This window comes from Orbicella faveolata, unplaced genomic scaffold (genome assembly GCF_042242905.1).
Source record: "Orbicella faveolata isolate gen_17 unplaced genomic scaffold, um_ofav_v1 contig_25, whole genome shotgun sequence".
NCBI lineage: Eukaryota > Metazoa > Cnidaria > Anthozoa > Scleractinia > Merulinidae > Orbicella > Orbicella faveolata.
Window position 1 is genome coordinate 18,868,794 of NW_028301553.1, and position 22,536 is coordinate 18,891,329.

Consider the following 22,536-nt stretch of genomic DNA (forward strand, 5'->3'; position numbering starts at 1 on the left):
CCCCATAAATTGGTTTATCATTTTCATCTGCTGCATTTGCATCTCTTTTCCATGGAAGACGCAACACGTTCTCCTTGGGATTTGATCTCGTCGTAGGCATGTTTGAAGTGCTCTTCCATTTCTCTGTCGGCATCTTCTGGTTTTCTCTTCCTTTTGCTGGGACCTTTCTTTCTTTCCAGGCAGGATTTTAGAGGCAAAGCGGATTCCATTGGCTCTTTCTCGATACTGGACTCAGCAGATACATTCATGGGGCTTCCGCTATCCGCTGAACATGTTGTTGTCGACGGAGAATTGCCCGCTTCTTGAACATGCCTAAGGGTCATGATGTCACGACAACCCAAAACAACATCAATTTCATCGTAGAAAACAGATTTTCGCAAGTTGCTGCCAGTTTGATTTCTATTCCATTCTTTCTTTTCTTTGTAGGCGTCAACTAGGTACTTTGTTTTTTTGCGAACTTGTTGTTAATCGCCTCAGCAATTGCACGCCAAGCATTTCTTGCATCCTTGCTGTTAAGCATATCCTGCTTCTCAGCCCATAATTGCACCAAGTACTTCTGCTATTTGTTGGCCCACTTGTCGTATTTCTTGGACTGGTTGGACTGACTTGGGGATGGGCTCTCAAAAGTTTTTTCTCCAAGTGAAGCTGGTGAGATGTCGCCACTTGAGCTATGACTGAATTGATAAGGACTGGATGTTGGTTGACTCAAGTTGACTTCTTGCTGACCAAAATAATTTCTTGTATCTGGAGTCATCGCTCTTAATGGCATATAAAGAGCACTGGAACTCACATATGGCCAAGAGGGATCCATCTTCGTAGGCTTCTCAACAAGATTGGGGCAAAATCGCAAGTAAACTTGATTTTACCGTGTTTTTCATTGACTATTTGCGTCACGAGTGACAGTTTAATAGCTTTTTTGATTTTTTTGTGACATTTTGGCGAGTTCCAGAGCTTGGCAATTTTAAGTGCTGGCATCTTTGAACATTTGGTACATTCCGCTCATTTTTGACAATGTCTGACAAATCAGTCGCACAGGAAAAACCTACCTGTTAACAGATTTTTTTTGTAAAAAAAACAACTTTTTACACCAGTGTGACCCAGGCGTAACTTCCGTTCAATTTTTACTTGCCGTTTAAACGGACGCTAAGGTTATTATAACAGATTCGAAAATGTCACAAACGGTATTAAACGCAAGTCGTTTGAACGGTAAGTTAACGCAAAATGATTTTCAAGGAGCATTCTGAAGTTTAGCCTAAACATCTAACAAGCAGTTTTGTCAATTTAAGGGAGGAGCATTTCAGCGAACATCAAACCAGCGTGGTACAAAATATCTTGTTGTCATAAATTAATTGTGACGTGATGCGGTTGCGGTCAACGGCCATGAATACTCATGAAAGGTTTTTGCATGAGTGAACAGTTCACTGTGTAGACCTCAGTACGTTTTTTAAAACAGAAAAGTTTTTAAGCCCATGCTAACTGGGGAAACAATTAACAACAAAAATTATTAATAAACTTAGCTGAAAGAAAGACGCTCTATCGAGACGCTCTATCACACTACATTACATGTAACGTTTTGTCAAGGGGTTTCAAAGCTTTCATAGGATAGGAAACCCGTTGCTAACACTTTTAAAAGCCCTTTGGAAACCCTTTAGAAACCTGGTTTCAAGGGGTTCCAAGGAGTTTCAAACCCTTTGGAAACACATTGGAAACTCATTAGAAACCCCTTGGAAACCTTTTAGAAACCCAGTTTCAATAGTTTGAAACCCTTTGGAAACGCTTTGGAGACCCTTTGAAACTCTTTAGAAACCTTATGGAAACTCTTTAGAAACCCCTTGGAAACCATTAGAAACCTGGTTTCAGTAGTTTGAAACCCTTTGGAAATGCTTTGGAAACCCTTTGAAACTCTTTAGACAAATCTAGAGTCAAAAATGAGCCAATAAAAATCTAGCCTTTAATGTGCATTTTCTGAGAATAAGCAAACAGGTATAAATCACAAAAATTAATTGTTAATTTTATGTATGTAGAGGATATTACATGCCCGCGCGTGGAGTGTTCAACTCGATATCTCACGAGTGAGCATAGCAAATGAGTGAGATATCGCGTTGAACATGAGAAGATAAAACTCGTATCCACAAGCGGGCATGTAATATTCTGTTTATTATATAAATATGCTAATGGCGAGGTTTTTTTACAATTTTCTGAAGATTTCTGAACATTTTCCGAAGATTTCCGAAGATTCTCCAAAAGTTATCTGAAGGCCAGACAAATGTTTCCGAACATTTTCCGAAAATTTCTGAAGATTACCAAAGATTTCCGAAGATAACCGAAGATATCCGAGGAAGATTTGATGATGTATTGATCACACAGCAACACATCTAAGTTCAGTTTAAGCAATTATCATGTTAGTAAGCATGGCGACACCAATATCTTCACACGTGAACGATAAAAATAGTATCTTCACTGCACACGATGAAGATATGATTTTTTAGTAAAAGGAGAAGTCCTGGTATTTCACTAGTGTTTATATAATACTAAGATCTGTTCAATACCTCACTGTAGGGGGAATAACTCGAAAACCGCAAGGTTCATTTATCCCCCAAGCTAACATATCTTTTGCTTAAGTTATAGTAATTTTCTTTGCAAATGTGTATCAAGTGTCGTGTTCCCACAGCATTTCTCGTTCTCCCAAACTTCCATTTGTGGTTCTATAACTCAATAGAAACCCAGTACATTTTTTCTTTTTCTTAAATATTAGGCTTGAATACTAGCCACCGTTTGAAAAAGAAGGCTGTTCCCCTCCCTCGATCTCATGGCTGGATGTGTGGACTTGGCATTTTTAATTTTGACCTATAAGAAATCTGCCTGCCAGTGAACTGTCAGGCTATATAAGTTATCTTTCTTTTAGTAGCTAAGATATTGTACAATATTTAGTGTGGCTGGGTTAGCAGGACACTCCCCCCCTCAAAAAAGAAAGACATCTTAGAGATCTCAATGAGCCGATTAAAAACTAACTTAGTTACATGCATCTGTAATGCCCACTTTCCGAGAATTAACGAATAGGTATTATAATGATACAAAAAAAATGTAATTTATTGTCAGTACGGGTCAGATCAGGCCAGTTACTGTATCTAGACAGACATACAGACATGCATTTGGTCAATTTATATTGGTTGACTACTGATAGAGTACATGTATTCATAGAAAAGTCTGCAGATATGTCTTTTGGTTAATATGGTTGTTGTCTTGCTGATACTTGCTGATGTTGAAAAAGTAATTTTCTCACCTAGCAAAGAAAAGGTAAAGTATTCATATGAGCCAAGGGGCCCATTTGAGCAGGCCGGCACTTACTTTCAGTTTCTGTAACATGAAGCGACTAGGAGTATATCTTGTCCCCCCAGAAAGGATGCTATTTCATCACAGGGCTACCCCCAGCATTAAATTCGTCGGTACCTATTTATACACCTGAGCACTGTGAGAATTAAGTGTCTTGCCCAAGAACACAACACGATGTCCGCGGCCAGGGCTTAAACCCCACTGCTCAATTTGGAAAGGAGTGCACTCACCATGAGGCCACTTCACCTAGCAAAGAAACATTTTAAATTTCCAGTTCATACCTGAAGTGAAGGTCACTCTGATGAGTCATCAATGAGATGGAAAAATATATCAAAACAAGTCACTGTTCTTTGAAAGAAACTTGTCTAAAAAATTGTTGTTTAAGGCTGAGATTAACCAGAATTTTAAGAACTTACAGTACTATGAACATACACTAGGCTGAGAGTTGCTGGAGGAAGTTTATTTTCAATTAACGATTTTTAAAAGAAACTATGAACTCTGGAACAATGTAAAATTTCATTCTCTATAGTTCAATAACCAAATGCTTTTGGCAACATACCGGCACTCGTGCATAAAACAATCTTATGAGTTCTCTTGTGTAGGATCATTTTCTTAATAGGCAAATACAGCTGCATGTCGGAGGCAACTCTAAACGAGGGACAAGAGGCAGCCCATAGTGCCTTTGATTTTATTTTGTATGTGTGTTTTTTTTTAGGATTTGTGAAATTAAATAAATTTCTTATTTAAAAAATGCAAGCAACGGTTTAAGTTATTTCAAAAGTGGTAAACAATGACTGTACACATTCTCTGACCTCCCAAAGAGCAAGCATTTTATTTACATATTTCCAAAAAAATTGCCTCCTGCATTGGCATCTTGAAGAGAAGTAGGTCTTTTGTTCCTTTTGAAATGTTCCTATGCATCTATAATGCTTTAGTTCAACCTCATTTCGATTACTGTAGCGTCGTATGGGGTAGTTATAATAAATCTCTTTCCATTAAACTACAAAAACTACAAAAACTACAGAATTGGGCTGCGTGTATTTTGACCTCTTCTTCATATGATGCCAATGTGGATGATCTCTTTGTTAGACTTGGCTGGCAAAAACTTAATCTTCAACAAGAATTAAAAACAGCCACTATGGTCTATAAATCTCTTAATGGTCTCGCCCCTGATTATCTGAAATCAATGTTTACTGATCGGAGTGCAATATCTACTTATTCTCTCAGTAATTGTGAGGGCAAACTAGCTGTTCCACTCCCCCGTAGCAATTTTCTAAAAAACAGTTTATCTATAGTGGTGTGGTGCTGTGGAACAGCTTACCTACCAATCTGCAGCAAGCACAAACTCTTGCTAGGTTTAAATCCGGCTGCAGATGTTTCCTTTTTCATAATAAATAAGTTAATTAATCACATGGCATTCATGGAAAGCAGGCACTTCGTTACTGTTTTTTATTTTTGTTGTTATTAGATTTAATTAGTAGTAGATTAGTATCTTAACAATGTAATTAATACAATTTTAGTATTTACTTTAAGTGCTGATGTTTTACCCGTGTATAAATAAAGTTGAATAAATAAATAAATAAGCTTCTGTCCAAACAAGAAAATCTTTAATAATAATATTATAGTAAACAAAATTAATCAGGTACATGTTTCCTGACGATACATTCCAATTTATCTCTCAGTTTGCAGTGATTCTTGGCTTTCTCTTCCTGGTTGAGCTTGGGGGTTCCATCACTGGTTATGTTTTCAGACACAAGGTATCTATGCTTGTATGTATGTAAGCTTGTTCAGACTTGTTCAGGTTGAGAAAAATGTTTCTGCTGTGGGATACAAATGTTTTGCTAAATTTGGTGGTAGGTAACTGTCAAAATTTTGATTTGTGTGCATGCCCAAACAAAAAGGGGGATTGGGAAGAGCTGTCAAGGTGTACAGACATTATTTTTGAGCTCTGTGACCACTACATCAAATGGCATAGAGAGAAAGAAATGGAAACCTCTTACAGGATATATGAGGATTGAAATAGTATTTTAGATTATATTTTCTATACCTATCTGTATTTATCTCCTAGCCATTAGTCTATTTCTAATCTCCTGTCAGGTGCATAACTCATTTTACCTATAATGTATCACATCCCTTTGGTCTGTTTTTGATGTTTCTATAGTGCAACCTCAAGCTGTAATGACAATTATCTATTTTTCTTCTTTTTTTCTTTGCCCCTTGTCATCACTGTATTTGTTAGTGGTGTACTGTAAGTCGTGTAGATATTGTAATTTAAATAGTGTAAATAATTAGAGCAAGTAAATAGAGCTAGTGTCCTAAGTAGTCTAAATAGTGTACTGTTCGTAATTGTATTGTAAGCATTGTATTCCCTTGTGTTATTGCAAATAAAAAGAAAATTGAAAAAAATGGCGTAGAAAGGTGGCTCTATACGTTTAGACACAATGCCAGATAAAGAGGGAAACGACGCGGAAACAAGTCAGGATACTCGCAAAAGAAGACGAATGACAAGAGGCTGTTAGACAGATGATAAACCTTCAAAGTCAGAAGAATCGAACCTGCCCAACAACATGGCAGTGACGCTTGCAGAAATAAACAGTAAACTGGGCCTTGCTTAAATAGCTGGAATAAAGGAAATCAAAGAGCTCAAGGAAAAATAGCACCTAATGGAGAAAGAAAATTCTGATTTGAGAGAAAGCCTAGAGTTCACTCATAAGTCCATGGCGACCTTAACTGAGCGAGCGGACACTCAACAGAAGACACTATCAAAGTTCACCGAAGATGTGAATAAATTAACACAACACACATGTATAAGGGGGGTTCTGTTACTTTTTGTCAGTGGGGTTTTTCTCACTTTACCAGGTTTATGTGCCACTTATCATCAGCTGTCTCACATGCTTGGCCGGCTGACAATAAGTGGCACATAAACCCGGCAAAGTGAGAAAAACCCCGCTGACAAAAAGCAACAGACTCCACCTTATATATGTGTATGAGACGCAAACTCAGGCAGGGATACGCACCGCCACCCAAATGGTAACAGAATTATTTTTCTATTGAAGAAAAATGTTACCTTGGTATACACAAACATGGGACAAGGCAGAAAATGCCTGATTGATCAAAGCCAAAAGAAGCAAAACAAATCTCACGGATAAAGAAAGAGGAAAAGTGCAGTGGTGTCGGCATTTTGATAGATCAAACTATAATAAAAAAAATAAATTCAGTATTATTACCAGAGGTTTTTGTTGATGCCATGAAACAAATGGAACCGCAAGAGCTTGCCAATATTCCCCTCTCAAAAGAAATGTAACTATGCAAATTAAAAAAAGTTTTGTTTTGGTAATATACCCCCCACCTTCAGAGGACATATAGAATATTCGACAGGGGCAGGTTTTTGGCTAAATATGTACAAATCACCTATCTGGCCGCCAAGGACGCAAAAAAATGAAAACAGCCCGCATGGGGGAGGCGAGGTTTCTAATTGAAAAAACACAAGGCAGTGTATACCAGTGTAGAGTGTACATGGTGCTTGAAGTCCAAGATCGCAGGATCAATAGGCACGGGCCATCAGTCGTGCTGAAACTAGAAAATAAAAACGGAATGATAGAGTTCGTGTGGGCACCAGTATCGCTAGTGTACGCGATGAGATGCAGAACCGGAACAGAATATATCTTTAACAAACGAATGAAACAATCAGAGAAGGGCAACATCTATTATGATTTTGGACTGTCCTAGAGGCCACCAGGCTAAAAAAAAAATTTTCCAGCAGATTTAGTTGAAGCCATGAAGCAAATGAATCCGCGCGAGCTTGCCAACATTCTCTTCTCAAAAGAAATGTAAACAGAGGCATTGGCTATGCAAATTTGGTGATTGTTTGTTTTGGTCACACACCACTGCATATATAGAACATTCAAGAAGGGTTATTGCATTTCTGAGCACCCTAAGAAAATCAGTGCTTGAGTTAAAAATTTTATTTTTTGATTTTACTTTTTAGGGCGCAAAGGAATGCAGGTTGTTAAGGCGCACAGGTATGCGACGTATTGTTTTACACGTGCACACCTATTGTTATGTGACGCAAACAAATAATAGGCGCGTGATATTCGTTTTTCTGTAGCAACCAACATTGAATTACTACGTGTTTGAAACGTGAGAAACTGATGTATTGAAACGAGGGGGTTTCCCTGCAAAGACAAAAGACTGTCTTAATTAGCCTCAAGCAGGGCAGCGACGATTTCACGAGTAATATCACATGCTTATCTGCCACTCTGTCGTGAAATATTCATTCACAAGAAACGCAATCAAGTGAAAACTGACAGTCATGTTTTTACAATATGCAAATGAAACCGTGTGTTTTCAAATGTTAATTCGAGCCGATGGCGAGTATTTTTTTTCGAAATTCAGTTTCTATCTTGCTGTGAAGATTTTTCTTAATCTTTTCAACATCAAGGCAAGACGACTGCAGTGTGAGTTTAGCCCTCACAGCTTCTTTCAGCACATAATACTGAGAAAATTCAGTCATAATAAGCTGAAACTCCGCGTCAGAGACCTGGTTATCTGCCAGTGTTTTGGAAAGAAGTTGCTCAACTATCTCATGTTTTGCTATGGCAAGAGTAACAATCTCTGGATGCTTCTTAATCTTTGAATCGATCTTTTTACAAGCAAGTATCAGCCCTGACAAAGCAAGAGCGAAACATCTGCCAACGCCGCCTGATGGAGTTGTAGCAGGCAGACCAACTACAGACAGAGCCGAGCCTAAACTTGCGCTAGAAAACACTGCTGAAAGAACACTAGAGCCAGCAATGCTCCAGTTAACGAACTTTTTTGCCTGTTTATACTTTTTGACAACAACTCGATAGTGGGCTACCTCGTTGTTCAAAGTGGTTGAAATCTCATTGATTTTCTGCAACCAAAAGTTGGGCTGCAGTTGGGGGTAGAGGGGCGAAGCTTCAGGAGGAGCGGACGGTGGCAAAACATTCGCAGACGACATTGTATAAAAAGCATTTAATTTATTTCTGATTTAAATTCAAACGGCAAGCCATTGAAATCAAAGAGGTCACCATTATCATCTTTGACACTAAATGTGATGCTATTTACAAAGCTGTCTGTGGCGCAGTCAGGCAAAACTTGTTGCGGAGGAGAATTGTAGGTTACCTTTGCATATGACTTTCCACCAATATCAAACAGAGCTAAGATATCTGATCTTTTACCGCTGAACAAATTCTTTTCTTTGTCAATCAAATCACAATGAAGTATGTCGTTGGAGATAAAGCCATTTTATCTGTGTTATGGTTTGTAATTTACACCCAATACCAAACAAATTGGCTAAATCACGATCAAGGGTAATTAGTGTTCCCCCCAAAATTTTTTACTACAAGCTGGCCAAAAGGCTCATTTGTTTGTGTATCTAATTATCAACTAGACCCGTAGTCCGCAAGGGCTATGGGACCATAGTTAGTTTCTGCTAATGCAGGTTTTTTTGGGAAGAAATTTGTGAAAAACGATTTTGCCCCAATTGGGCTCAAAATCTACTTCCGGTTATGCTGAATTTTCTGAATATTTCATTGCATCGCACACCACACAACAGCTACTTGAGAATCTTTCATTGATTTTTATATTCAAATCAGGTCTTCATGGTATGACTGAACAAAAAATATAATAAATCAAAGTTAGTTTTGAGCCTGAAACGAGTTCGAACAGACACGCAAAATTTGACAATGAAGTTGCAAGCGAATTATAGCACTAAAATATCGCCCTATTTTTCTATGGGCTATAACTTTAGATGCCATAAAAACACTTTCTATGGGTTAACTATACACCCACCTGTTTGAAAATCAAAAATTATCTCTGGCAAATGGTTTTAGGTAGGCTGCCTTGGCCTGTGTTTCTCATAAATTTTTCCCCAAGTTATGCAGATACCGTACTGTCTTAAATCCATCTTTTTGACGACCAGTTAATTTTGGCTAAATTATTGATTAATTAAATTATATATTTTGAAAGCAGACAGTTGCTCTTCCGTGACCAATTTCCGAGAACAAAACAAAATGGATGTTTGCTGTTTGTTTAAGGCTGCGTTCCTTTGGGGTTATATTGATCACTATCAGTGATCCAAATCACTTGGATCATGGTGCATCAAATGAGGAGCTGATAAATCGGTGACCAGGGTGTATTCAATGGTTTCTTTGATGAATCATGATCTGAGTGATATTGGATCACTAATCCTGATCCAGATAGCCCCTAAGGAAAAGACACTAGTTGGTAGACAGTGCTCCTTTGATCGCGAAGACCGAAGGCAGTCAACAGAGATAGCAAGTACTTAAAACATAACACACAAGTTCAAGATGTGAAGAGTGAAGAGGAACTGATTCATGCGCGTGTTGCGATGCTTACCACTCCACAAAATATCCATGCAAAGCCTATTTGTCCATCACATCGTTCATCCAGTGGTCTTAGCTGGAAAGGGTGAACCAAAAGATGTAGGGTCCCTTGAGAGATATCAAGGCACAAAAACATCAGAGAGAAAATGCCCAAAGGCCAAACGGGTCATAAACAAAACTTTCTCCCAATTCATCATGAAAAGAACAGGTTCACGTCAGATCAGAGAGCGTCTCTGACTCATGTTAATACTTTTTACCTGTATCGGTTGACCAGCGTCTGATCATTCCAGGCACATGGATTAAATATACCAGCATTGTTCCAAGTATGCTTTATTAACTTTGCTTCCAGGTACCGCAAAATGTAACATGAACTGATAAAATAAGGCAAGTGATTAGAACTAGTACAGACGCAAATGGAGTTGGCCCATCAAATCTCTTATCTAAGCACAATGCAACCTACATGTAGCCATACCCATCCCCCTTCATCCTCGAGGGTGGATACAGCTACACACAGGCTAAGCACAGTGACCTATCCTTTTATTGCATTTTTCAAATGTTGAAAACCGTTCAAAAAGAAATAGTTTGACAACTGTTGGAAATCACCAGTTCACCCAACACTAGTCTCGTCTCAAATCTTTTATTCGTCACAAAACTCACCAAAAATCTCAACCGTTACCGAACACGTTGGTTTTCTACTCTGAATTACAGATCATTCCTTATTGTAAAAGTATTCTATGTTCATGTGATCAACTTGTCGCTCAAGCTTAGTCACATTAATCTGTTTGGTTGTTGATTACTGTCACGGTCCTTGTCATGATATGAATTTCCTTTTTTGTCACACACCTATGAGTAGTGCAGCCATGAATCTTTAACAACAACCTTTATTCCTAATGAATCACCTTAGGAGGCAAAAATGTTGTGATGTCTTTTTAAGGGCTGGCAGAGTTGCACCCAGAGACTGGTACTTTAATTTAGATGTAATGTATATTTGTCTATCAATATTATGACTTGCAAATTTAAAAGACAGGTAACAATTGAAGGGTTTTGAGCAAAAAGGGCGTATGTAGTATTTTGGGCCGATTTTTATTTTACGCAACAATGTTTTTCATGTCAAAACAAGTCTGTCTGCCAAAAATTAGCTTGATCCTGTAAAAAATAAAAATCAGCCCAAAATGCTACATAGTTATTACGCCCTTTTTGCACGAAACCCTTCAATCAGAATAATACACAAACACACCAGTAGAAAAAGTAGATTTTTTAACAAATGTGTCCCAATATGATTGAAACGCAAATGCAATCTCTTTTTCGGCTAAATTCTAGAAATCCGGCCTTTCGCTGTTATTTTCTACTTGAGGTTGAGCATATTGTGAATGTACAAATTTTCTGCACAGGGTAGAAGTCGTAGAAGAGCTGAGATGGCGTCACGCAGTTAGTAGTTTTTGTAATTTATCGTATTTCCATGTGAGTTAATTTTTCAGTGATCTAATTGCCATAAATGATAGAGGATTGGTTAAATTTATCTCTAAAATGGCCATTGGTAATCAGTGAAAGTATCAAGTGACACATCCTCTGGAGATGAACAAGCTATGTGAAACATATACAATCATTACCCCAAGCAGCCTGCAGTCACGTTTTTTATCAGGGATGTTGTGGGTGTTGCAAGGCAAATGAAAATCTATATTTATATGTTTATATATTTATACGAACTTACACAAAAACAAAACATTTTTCATTATTTTTTCCACATATGACGTTTCTGAAGATTTATTTAAGCAGTTTGTCAGAAACGAATGACTATACCTGCATCACGCAATAGTTTACATTCCAACAGCAGATTTTAGGCAAAATTGATGAAAAACACAGGCCAAGCCAGGCTTCTTAAAACCATTTGCCGAGAAATATTTCTTGATTTTCAAACAGGTGGATTTATAGTTAACCCATAGAAAGTGACTGTTTTCAAGGCATTTTAAGTTAAAGTCCATAGCAAAATAAGGTGATGTTTTAATCCAATAATTCGCTTTCAACACATTATAAAATTTTGCCGGTCTGTTTGATCTCGTTTCGGGCTCAAAACTAACTTCGATTTATTTTATTTTTCACTCAGTCATACCATGAAGACCTGAGCTGAATACAAAATCCATTGAAAGATTCTTAAGTAACTGTTGTATGGAGCGCAAAGCAATCAAATATTCAGAAAATTCAGCAAAACCAGAAGTAGATTTTGAGCTCAATTGGGGCAGAATCATTTTAGCATATTTCTACCAAAGAAAGCTGTATTAGTAGAAACTAACTATGGTCAGCGTCTAGTCTTACTAGGACCTATCTAAGGGCAAAATACAAGCGAAATCAATTTTTCAACTTGTGCCACTGATAGGCAATTTTAGTCTATTTTTATAGGTATTCACTCTCAATATCGTCAAAGATGGCAGAATGTTTTGTGGTTAGCTTTGAAGGAAATCTGTATGCTATAACACTTATAGCAGTGATGGCTCTTCTTGGATTTAAAATGGCCTTTTGAGTAGCTTTCTCGACAAAATATCTCTGATGGCAAAAGTGGGATGGCAATGGATGTTCTCTTTAAACCTCAGGTCAAAGCAACGGAACAGATGACACAAAACTGGACATTTTGTAATCCAAGAATCAACGAGAGCACAAAATCGCATCTAAGTGACATGTATGTAGTAGTTATTTCTCTTTTCCAGTCTATTTTACGCCTGAAAACATAAGTTGAGGGAACTTACTCATTGAATCTTCTTCTGTCACATTTTATCAATATCGTGAGAATGCCACAAAATGTAGCTCTGAAAATACATGAAAGAAATGTCTCAAATGCTTCTTTTTGCTGAATTTATACTGGAAATTGATAGGAAAGTACTTAGATAGATATTTCTTGTTGATTTTGAGTTAGGTTAAGAGGGAAAAATGGCTTTCCGGTTTTAGTGGATGTTCATGAAATGGTCAAAAATTGTAAAGTCTTATGTAAACAGTATGCCAGCACAGAAAAAAGATTAAAGTCCCCAAACATTTTATGGCTTTTTTGAGAACTTTAGTGATTGCTTTCACTATTCATGTTAGAATAATGTGTATTTACTGTTGCCCAGTGCAGATATTTGCCATCAGTTAAAGGCTATTCACAACACTACAAAATATGCACTTTACTTAAGATGGAGTAACAGAGAGAAATCAAATTGTCTAGTTCAAATGAATATCTGTGCTCTGAGACTGATAATAGTAGAACATGATCCAGTGGATTTCATTTTCACATGGCCTTTCCTGTCATAGAAATACTAAATCAAAGACAGCTAATTAAATATGCATAAATTAGCGACAAACGGCCATTTTTGGACGGGGTCCCCCTAACTTGACGGGAATAAAATATTTTGACCTAATTTTTTGCCATAATCATTTACTCACCAAACCTAACATTTGTGCCAAGTTTGAGCAACATCAGTGATTTGAGCTCACCTCCTGCCCGCAGTTCTGTCTGGTTTTCTCATGGACACACTCTTAATTTATTTAATTTATTTGATTTATTTTGAACTGATCCTTGATCCAGTTTTTTCAGGAAACCGTGGTATGGTTAAGCAATTGGGTCACAGGTGAAATATATTAATGTATATATCACAAAATAAATTTTTGATTTCACATTTACACGTATCTGAGTATCCAAATAATTTACCCTTATTTTCAAACAATGCACAATCAAGTTACTATAAAGTAGCCAAAATTTGAAAATTTCAAGTGGCCCTCAATAATGCCAAAATTCAGCCTATTTTTGACCCTTTGACCTTCCATATTTTTTTGACAATCTATATTATAGATGCTCTCTTGTATTTAAAATATTTGCCCCTATAGACACCTTTTGTAATAAAAGTCAGAAAAGTCAAATGGAACAAGTCTATCACAGATTTTTCAGCCCATAACGTAGACACTGTGAACTTTGCCACCCGCATTGTGTTTTAGCCATATATATTATTCTTAGTTGTATTTATAGGTATCTATTTGTCAGTAATACAGTGTTTCTGCCAGAGCAGGCCATTGTGGGAATCCCACTTTGAAATCAGAGATGGCCCCCAGAAAAACAAAAAAGGGCCATTTTGACCCTTTCCTATTATAAGGCTGCAGGCTTACCACAGACATAGTATTTTAAAGGCATCCCAGGACTCGAAATTGTGACCCATACCTTCAACAATGTACTAACATTTCATCCTCACTGTATCTTTGGTGCTTTATTTTCCTTGGTACCCTGATGCATTTTTTCCTTCTGCAGCTTTCAATTTATTGGCTCCTTTCCTAAAAAAATTGGCCCCTAAAAAAGGTTTTCAGGGACCACTTTGGCCCTCAAGTAGAATTTACTGGCTGAAACACTGTAATATTGTCTGCATTGTAAATAGTTTCATATTTCTTTAAGTCATTTTTAGTGTTGTATTGTTAATAGTATAAGTATTACTCTGTAAGTATTATAGTGTAAATAGTGTCTTGTAACTTGTCATGCATTAATTAAAGATAGAAAAAAATTTATATCTAGAATTTCCTCTGTTATGTTTGATTTTTTCTTTGCAATACTCTCACTACATCCTTTTTTTCAAAATATTTTCTTGCCAAATTTTTGAAATTCTAACAAGTGGTGCTTGAGGAAAAGGCATTTCCAAGAAAACTTTTCACAGCAGCACTCCATTTAACTGGGTTCTTTCAGTAATGAAGAAAAACTTAGGATTTTTGGGTTCCTTGCATGGTTACTTTTCTTAAAATACCTTTACAAATAACAGACCAAAATCACCAAATGAATACACTGCACATGTCATTTGTGAAGGAAAATAGCACCAATAGCCTAGGCATTGAATAAATAAAATGGTTGCTGTATCGATGCCATGTTACAGTTAGTGCTAACTTGTCTGAGTCGTAGAAGAAAGTTAAGGAAAATTTATGTTTTGGTATATTTATGAATTTGACCGTCCATATTTTGATATTTTACAATGGGCCTTTTTACTGATGGCATCAAATATCAACAATTCTTGGTATTTTTCTTATAAACATAAACTAACTCAAATTTCTACTTTTATTGTCCAGCCCCTACAAAGCAGTCAACCCCAAGCAGCTGCTTGCCATTTCTCAGATGGTGGCAGCTTTATAGGGGCTCAACTATCACTGCATACTGTAGGTACTTTATTATGTTTACACTTGACTCAGGGAATGACTTTTTCCTGAAAACCATCACATGTAGGTATATGCTTGTTTTATGCTAAACTATAATTACTGATAAATCCAAGTAATGCTCTTTTATTGTTCATGTAATTTAAATGTGCTTTTTCTTTATGTTTTCTAGATTAAGAGTGGGTTTAGTGAGGGTCTGAATAATGCTCTGAATGACTACAGACAGGATGGTTTTAAACAGGCTTGGGATGGACTACAGTCAACAGTAAGTTAGTGAAATTGTATTTTAAATGTGTGGCAACCTTTCAGTAATATTTATTTAATTCTTTTTAGAAGATATTCATTTATTTGTTGATCATTACTTTTTGAGTGGTTTTAATTATTTGCATTTTGGAAAGGTCAAACTCTTCTTTGACTTTTAGTGCAAGCTTTGGATATAAAGACATTGTGTTAACTGCAGAGCTCTCGGTGACATTTTCTCATCCTGGTCCATCCATTGTTTTCTTCATTCCTTTGGACTTGCATATTGCAAGTTTATCAAAATCTGTGGCCATATTCGTTTGTGAATGTCGTTGTAAGGGCCCATTAACCGATTCATGAGCGCGCTCGTATGCATTGCTAAGGAGGTGAAATTTCACTTCCAGTTACTTACGGCAACCTTGCAAATTTGCTTACATTTTAGATGTTTTTCTTTGTATTTCACAAAATGCAAAGTTAAAAAAGTACAAGCAAAGACAAAATAAGAGAAAGACAGAAAAACAAGAGCAATAGAAAGAGAAAAACTAACTCTATGTGGCTTTGTTTGATCTTACCAAAGTGCACTGGTAGTGTAAATTGCGAACGCACTGATAGGGTAACTTCCAATATATATCAGGCGCACTTCCGGTTTCTTTAGATGCTAAAGGAAATGCGTTTTTTTTTTTCATTAAATCCAGCCTTTTTCGACGAATTTGGATTAAAGCCAATGTTGGAAATATAGCTCTGCGTTACTTTTTCAAAATCATGCTTATTTCAGAAAGGTACGAATTTTTCAATATTTTGAAATTCTCTCAAAACCTGACCTTTTAGAAATGAAACAAAATCTATGCATAGCATAATGAGGATTTAAATTAAAATATTAAATCAATGAAAAAAACCGTGATTAAATAATTTGCCTAGGAGCCTTTGCATTTTTTCAATATTAGTCACATGACCATGGGCATGGTCTGATTACATCATTACTGGTGTTACTGATCTTGAAAAAGTTAAAACACATGAAATAACTCTGAGCTAACTAAAAATGATGGATCATGTGTACTTCAGGCATCTGTCGGTCAAGTATCAGCCGATATATCAACCAACAGTCGGTCGACATATTGGCTGATATGCGGTTGATATGTCGACTGAGAGTCGGCCAAGTGTCGGTCGACATGTTATTCAAGTTAATAGACCATCGGTTGGTATGTGGGTTGACTCATGGCCGACACCTCAACCGACATGTTCGGTGATGTATCGGTCGACTGTCGGTGGTGTATTGGTCGATTGTCGGTGGTATCAGTGTATTGTTAACTGTTGTTTTGCTAAAAAACAGCCGTCTCCTTACCCACAGGAGATGCAAAAGAAGACTCTGTATCGTCTATGCTCATATGTTGATAGAGCGAAGATGCAGCTGAAACTGCCATCATTTCGAATACATATCTAATGCAACTTGAGGTCTCAACAAGCATAGCTGAAAAAAAAAACAGTCATTGAGATAGCAGAATGTTGTCAGTATGAAAAGTAAAAAATGGACGAGGGCCGCTGAAAGACCCTCTCAAAGGGCTGGTGAAGATTATTTAATATTTGAGTAGAGAAGATAAAGTCAGCAACAAGAGTGGACCACATGAGCGTATAGTGTTGGCCGAATGTCAGTGAAGTATTGGCCAAGTGTCATCCGAGTGTCGGGGAAGTATTGGTCGAGTGTCAGCCAACATGCGTGTCCGTCGATGTCGGTCAATATATGTCGGCTGAGTGTCAGTCGACATATCGGCCGATAGTATCGACCGATACTCGATCGACAGATGCCTTAAGTACACATGATCCAAAATGATGAGATTATGTGAGAATAAATTTTCCTTAGCAATGGCTCGAAAAGATCAGTTAATGGGCCCTTAGATTCTTGAAATCAAAGGCTGCATGGGCCAACTTATGAATCAGAAGGATATAACTCGGCAGCAATTACCATACTGTTTTAGCAAAGTATTTCATTGGTTTATCTATGAGCATTCGACATTGCAAGCATAATAATATGAGTTGGAGAGATTATTTTGGTTGAGAGAAAAACATTTCTGTCTGAATCTCAAGTCTTCTCACCATTAGGTTCAGTTTGCTATTTGTTACTTGTCATAAAAAAAAAGACTTGGTTACCAAGGGTCCTCAGATTGAGTGGCCAAATTTTGTTTACTTTGCAAGAGTCCTGTTACTGGAAAAGGAGAGTGCTTACTTCCCAAATATGAGGGGGAAAGGTCAAGCTTAACAGATACCTTTCTTGGCCAGCTAACAGCGGGTGAACAACTTCATTACATATGCTCAACTTTTTTTTAGGAGGCCAAATGATGCTGTTTATTCTCTGCTCATCGGCTCAGTTTTTGCCATTACTTGAAAAATAAATTTGTTCAAAGCAGAACAATTGGTAAAACTCGTCAGGATTTGTGATAGTTGAGGGCTGTGATACAGTATTGCTAAATGAACCACAAAAGTGCAAGCTCTTAGGGGGGGTCCAGAAGTATTCTCCCCTGGAAAATTTTAAAAAATGGGATTATATTCTCATAGACAGCATTTTATTTCTGTGCAAGACAGTTTGAAATGAAACCACCAGGTATCCAAAAGTGAACCTAAAACATTGAATATTTCTGGGATTATTTAAATTCAAAATAGAATTACACCTCAAAGTTCTTGTGAAAAGATTTTCCTGCATACCCTGTGGGTACCTGTTGGATTGTTAGGTAGAGTATGTGTCACCCATGCAGTAGCTTGAACCCCTAATATATCTTTTTGTGTATAGAGCAATTTTCAAAACCAATACAATCATTCTGGGCAGTAGCAGAGGTCACAGACAATCCAGTGAACCAATCAAAATTTTTTGAATTGATTAAATATGTGTAGCTGATGTGAGGTGCGGGTGAATGTGTGTGAATGAGTCACAGTCGTTTTTGGTTTTGGTTTTACTTCTCATTGGATGAAAAAAAATGGTGCAAGTTTTTTTTAAGTCAGTCGTGTAGTGTAGTAATCCAAACCCAGTAACTTTTTTTCATTCATGTGAAAACCTCTCTTACAGACCTATTAAACCCTAATCTTAGCCCTTTTCAATGCAAAAAAAAACAAAGCCCTAAGTCCTTTCAGACACATTACTTCTCCCAATTGGAAACTCACATCCCATGTCACATGCATTGGACATACATAACCCACCCAAGTCAAATACAAGAACTGAAAAGTACTGCAAAAGCTTTGGAGGTTTGTTATTTCCAAGTGGTAGATGCTTTGTTTACTATTATAAATGTTTGGTTGTTTTTTCAGCTTGAATGTTGTGGAAGTAAGAACTATACAGACTGGTTTTACAAGGAATGGACTACAGATGAATTGGGGAATAATTCAGTGCCACAATCTTGCTGTGTTAAAAGTGAAGCTAACTGTAACATTAATGTCACAGAACATCCTAACACAATCTATGCAAAGGTATTACTGACTGGAGTTTGCTGAATGTAATTTTTATGTAGGAGCTATTCATTTTATTCCTTCATAAGTTGGTGTACGTGATAAATTCTTCACCAGTTTTGAATACTTGGCATTTTGTTTTGTTTTTGGCATTCTTTAAATTAAAAATGAAAAAAAAAATGAAACATATATTTAGCTGTAACTGTGATGATCAGCAATGGCCAGTAAACATAGTGCAGAATTAAACCATAAATTGCCCCCCATCTTTCCTTCCAAACAATCTGCAGACTTTTGTCATTGGCATCTTTAGACAGAAAACATTAGTAAACAAAAGGCTAAGTTTGCCCTTGATGCATTATTTATCTTATTTATTGTTGACTATCAGGGCTGTTATGATGCTGCCGTCACTTTCTTTGAAGACAAATTATTAATCATTGGAGGTGTGGCTTTGGGCATTGCAGTATTTCAGGTAATTTGTTTTATTTTTCACCTCCATAATCATTTTAAATGAAAGGCTTTTGTACCATAGGTTTTTACAGGTTCTCAGGGAACCAATCACAATTGAGGATTTTGTTATAGATGCAATTGTAATAATAATGTCTAGTTTCAGAGAATATCCATACCTCCCCCACAGAAGGTTTTTTTCAAGATTCCCCCCCCCCCCCCAGATTATGAGTAGTCCCTCTTGCGTTGTCCGTTGTACATGACACAAAAGAAAACTGTGAGAAAAAATTGGCTGCATGAAATCCTGGGGGCGAGATGCACGCGAAAGGAAGGACTACCACCTAAAGCCACAGAGTTTGAATTATGCATTGCTCTCACAACACAAAAACATGAGTGGCTTATGCTAAGAGCACTGACAACACATTGTCAACATCCAAGACTCGATATCTTGCTTTCTGATAATAGAAAGCTTTGCAACCAGAGCAAATCAAAGCGTTGGAATTGCGTCTCACAGGCCATGATGTTCTTGCAATGCTGCCAACAGGCTATGGAAGAGTCAATTTATCAAGTATTTTGTTTGGCAAAGCTTTACACCTTGAACCGGAATGCAAGTGTGTTAGTAGTTTTGCCGCTCAACTCCAGGTCACCAGCATTGTCGAAAAACTACTGGAACAATTCCGTAAATATGAATTGACTGAGCTTGGCCTTTCTGCCGTCCATTTTAAAGATTGAATCAGACTTTCACTTGAAACTTTCTGCTGCTATCGGCAAACAAGTCATCGCAGTTGGATGATCTCCTATATCAAATACATAATGTAAATTCTCTGTTGAACTCTGGATTTGAAAATTTCACAATAATTTTTAAATTTAAGCCTACAGACACAGTAAAAATTCATTACAAGATGATTCCTTTACTGTCTTCTTTTCGAAACTTCTTTGGCAGTTTTGCTTAACGAACAACCTAATGAAGATATACTTCTCACAGCATGTTTTTGCCTTGCTACTTGAAGTGAAGAGCGATTCTACTCAAAACATCTCTGGGGTTTTTGACAACAGGCAATAATGAGAGGACGTCAAGATAAGGAACCCTATTGGATACATGTAATGATATTGAACATTTACGCTGAATAATCACTTGGCCGTGAAAGGTTAAATTCTCTGGCTTAGGTGGTAGTCCCTCCTTTCGCGTGCTTCTCGCCCCTAGGAGTTCACATGGGAATTTTTATCGCAGTTTTCTTTCACGTGACTTAAAACGGACTAAGCAAAAGAGGGACTACTCGTAGTCTACCCCCTCTCCCACCCTTCTGGAATTTTCAATTAGGCTTCATATATTTCTTTAAATTTTGGGGTTTTACAGAACCCACCCCTCACCACCCACCCCCAGGAAATTCTAATCCCTTCTGAGGGGGGAATATGGATTATTTTCTGGAACTGCACAATAATGATAATAACAATAAAATGATGAACCTGAGGGCCTCATTATCAATCATTACAATAATTTATTGTCATTTCATTAACTTTGATTCACGTCTGGCATTTTTGTTATATGGAACTAGAATATGTTAAATAGGATAATGCACATTATGGTTCCTGTCATAATTCTAGTTATTCTTTTTTATTTACAGCTTATTGGTGTAGCATTTTCTTGTTGTTTGGCAAGCAGTCTCCAACATTCAAGTAAATATGAACTAGTTTAGAGGCAGCACATGACATGGTCAACAAGCTACCTTCATATTTTATGCCGACTGGCAAATGGACTGCACTGCACAACTTCTGCTTCTTTGTGATTTACCACATGCCATTGTTGGATCACTGTGTAATGAATCATACCTCTCTGACAGATTTTAAACTTCCTGTCAAGTAACTCTGAAAGAAATGTTGTAATTATACTTCTGAATTTAATAATGAACTAGAAATTTCCTCTATAATTATTGTTTATTAATATGTCAGCATGCCTGTTCCATTTGTGACACTATAATAATTATTTTTCTTTCAGTTATGTTGAATGGTATGTGGTGAGACCTTTTTGTATGACCAAAACCAATTGAAATAACTTTGTAAAGCATGCTCAGTATATTATAAAACTTAATTACATGAAATCTTTTAGTATTTTGTGTGCTCCGTTACAATGGTTCATGTAAGTGACATATTGACAACTGCAGAGTCATTGAGGGTTCAGTTGCATGCCTTATCCTTAGTTTGTTCTTGGTAATAAGATTTCTGACATTATGTCTTCATAATTATTTTATCTTTGTAATATTCCCAGCACAAAATTTAAATAAATGGTTTATACCATAATTATTTGCTTTAGTGCCATATCCTTTTAATACATGTAACTCAAAAGTGCACCTCAATTAATTCCCCCTGTGCAAAGGTGTTTTAATTTGTAATAAGTACCACCTGTTCCTGATTGATTTAAAGCTCTAAACTAGGAAAAGGCACTAATAATGTTTATAGGTCAGGGAAGGGAAGTGTTTATAACAGAAATTTAGTTACATTAAAGATTTAAGACACGAGAGATCATTCCAGTTATGTGCAGGACTTAATCAGTTGGGAAAATAAAGCCTAAAAAATCACTTTTGATTGGGATCCCATAGATTTATCAAGTGTCATGGCTGTTTAATGGAATTTTCATGTTATCTGTAAAAGATCTCTTCTGAATAGAAACAAAAGAAAATTAAAACCCATTAATCAAATTCATGGCAGTATAGTTTCAAACTGTTGAACTACAGAAATACAAAATGGAAAGTTGTCTTTAAACCTATTTAGCCAATACAGACAGCCTGGAAAATTTCCATATGAATACATTTCACCAGTTTTTAGCCCAAGCTGTTTCAGCCAAAATTGCTTTTAAAGTTCCAGAAAGAACCAATAGTAAATTAATAATGGCATTACTATAATTTTGCTTTTATCATACTATAACAAAATTCTTACCAGGTAGCCAGACAGTCAGTCAATCAACTTTATTAATCAAAGGTAAAAGGATCTCGATCAGGATCTCAATTGCGGCTGCACCACTCATAATCACAGCTTTGCTACAAAACAAAACCCTCTGGCACCCAGGGTAAAGGTACCCCCACAACTTGACCATTTTGCAAGCTTTCATCTTTCATCACCTCCAAGCAGATCACACAAACATATTTCAATTTCAATTCAAAAACGTTTCATGAAAAAACTTGCTTTTAGAGAAAGTTATGAGGAGAAAATAATTCTTTGCATAAATTATTTCTGATCAATAGCTGTCAACAGTTTGTCAACATTAATAAATGCTGCATTAAAAGGTACTGGTGGTGCTTATATTGAAACATAAGTGCCACAAAATTGTCTTCAGACTTCTATAGTCACAACATTCAAAAGCTGTATTTTGTATTGTTTGTCTTCAAATCTCACTAGCTTTTCCAGTTCTTCAAAGAAGAAATGGAAATGATTGCATACCTGTTTCTGTTAGGAAGATACTGTAGTGAAGAAAGTTTGATGTTTAGTTGCAACATGCTGTGTTTGTTGACCCAGATTTGACCAGTGCGAATGTCATGTTAATTCAAGCTGCAAAACCTTGCTGATATTG

General features: G+C 36.8%; 1 protein-coding gene and 1 pseudogene across 1 annotated transcript in view; one reads left to right on the forward strand and one right to left on the reverse strand.

The window, feature by feature from the left end:
- Positions 1-21,547, forward strand: part of LOC110041163 (tetraspanin-7-like) — a 41,184-nt gene extending 19,637 nt beyond the window's left edge. Inside the window, exons 4-8 of the mRNA XM_020746442.2 lie at positions 5,016-5,090; positions 15,028-15,120; positions 18,390-18,548; positions 18,913-18,996; positions 20,597-21,547. Coding sequence (XP_020602101.2) covers positions 5,016-5,090; positions 15,028-15,120; positions 18,390-18,548; positions 18,913-18,996; positions 20,597-20,668 — 483 coding nt within the window. The 3' untranslated portion in view covers positions 20,669-21,547. The remainder of the gene's footprint in view (positions 1-5,015; positions 5,091-15,027; positions 15,121-18,389; positions 18,549-18,912; positions 18,997-20,596) is intronic.
- On the reverse strand, positions 24-811 carry LOC149109261 (uncharacterized; annotated as a pseudogene).
- Positions 21,548-22,536: the final 989 nt, after the last annotated feature.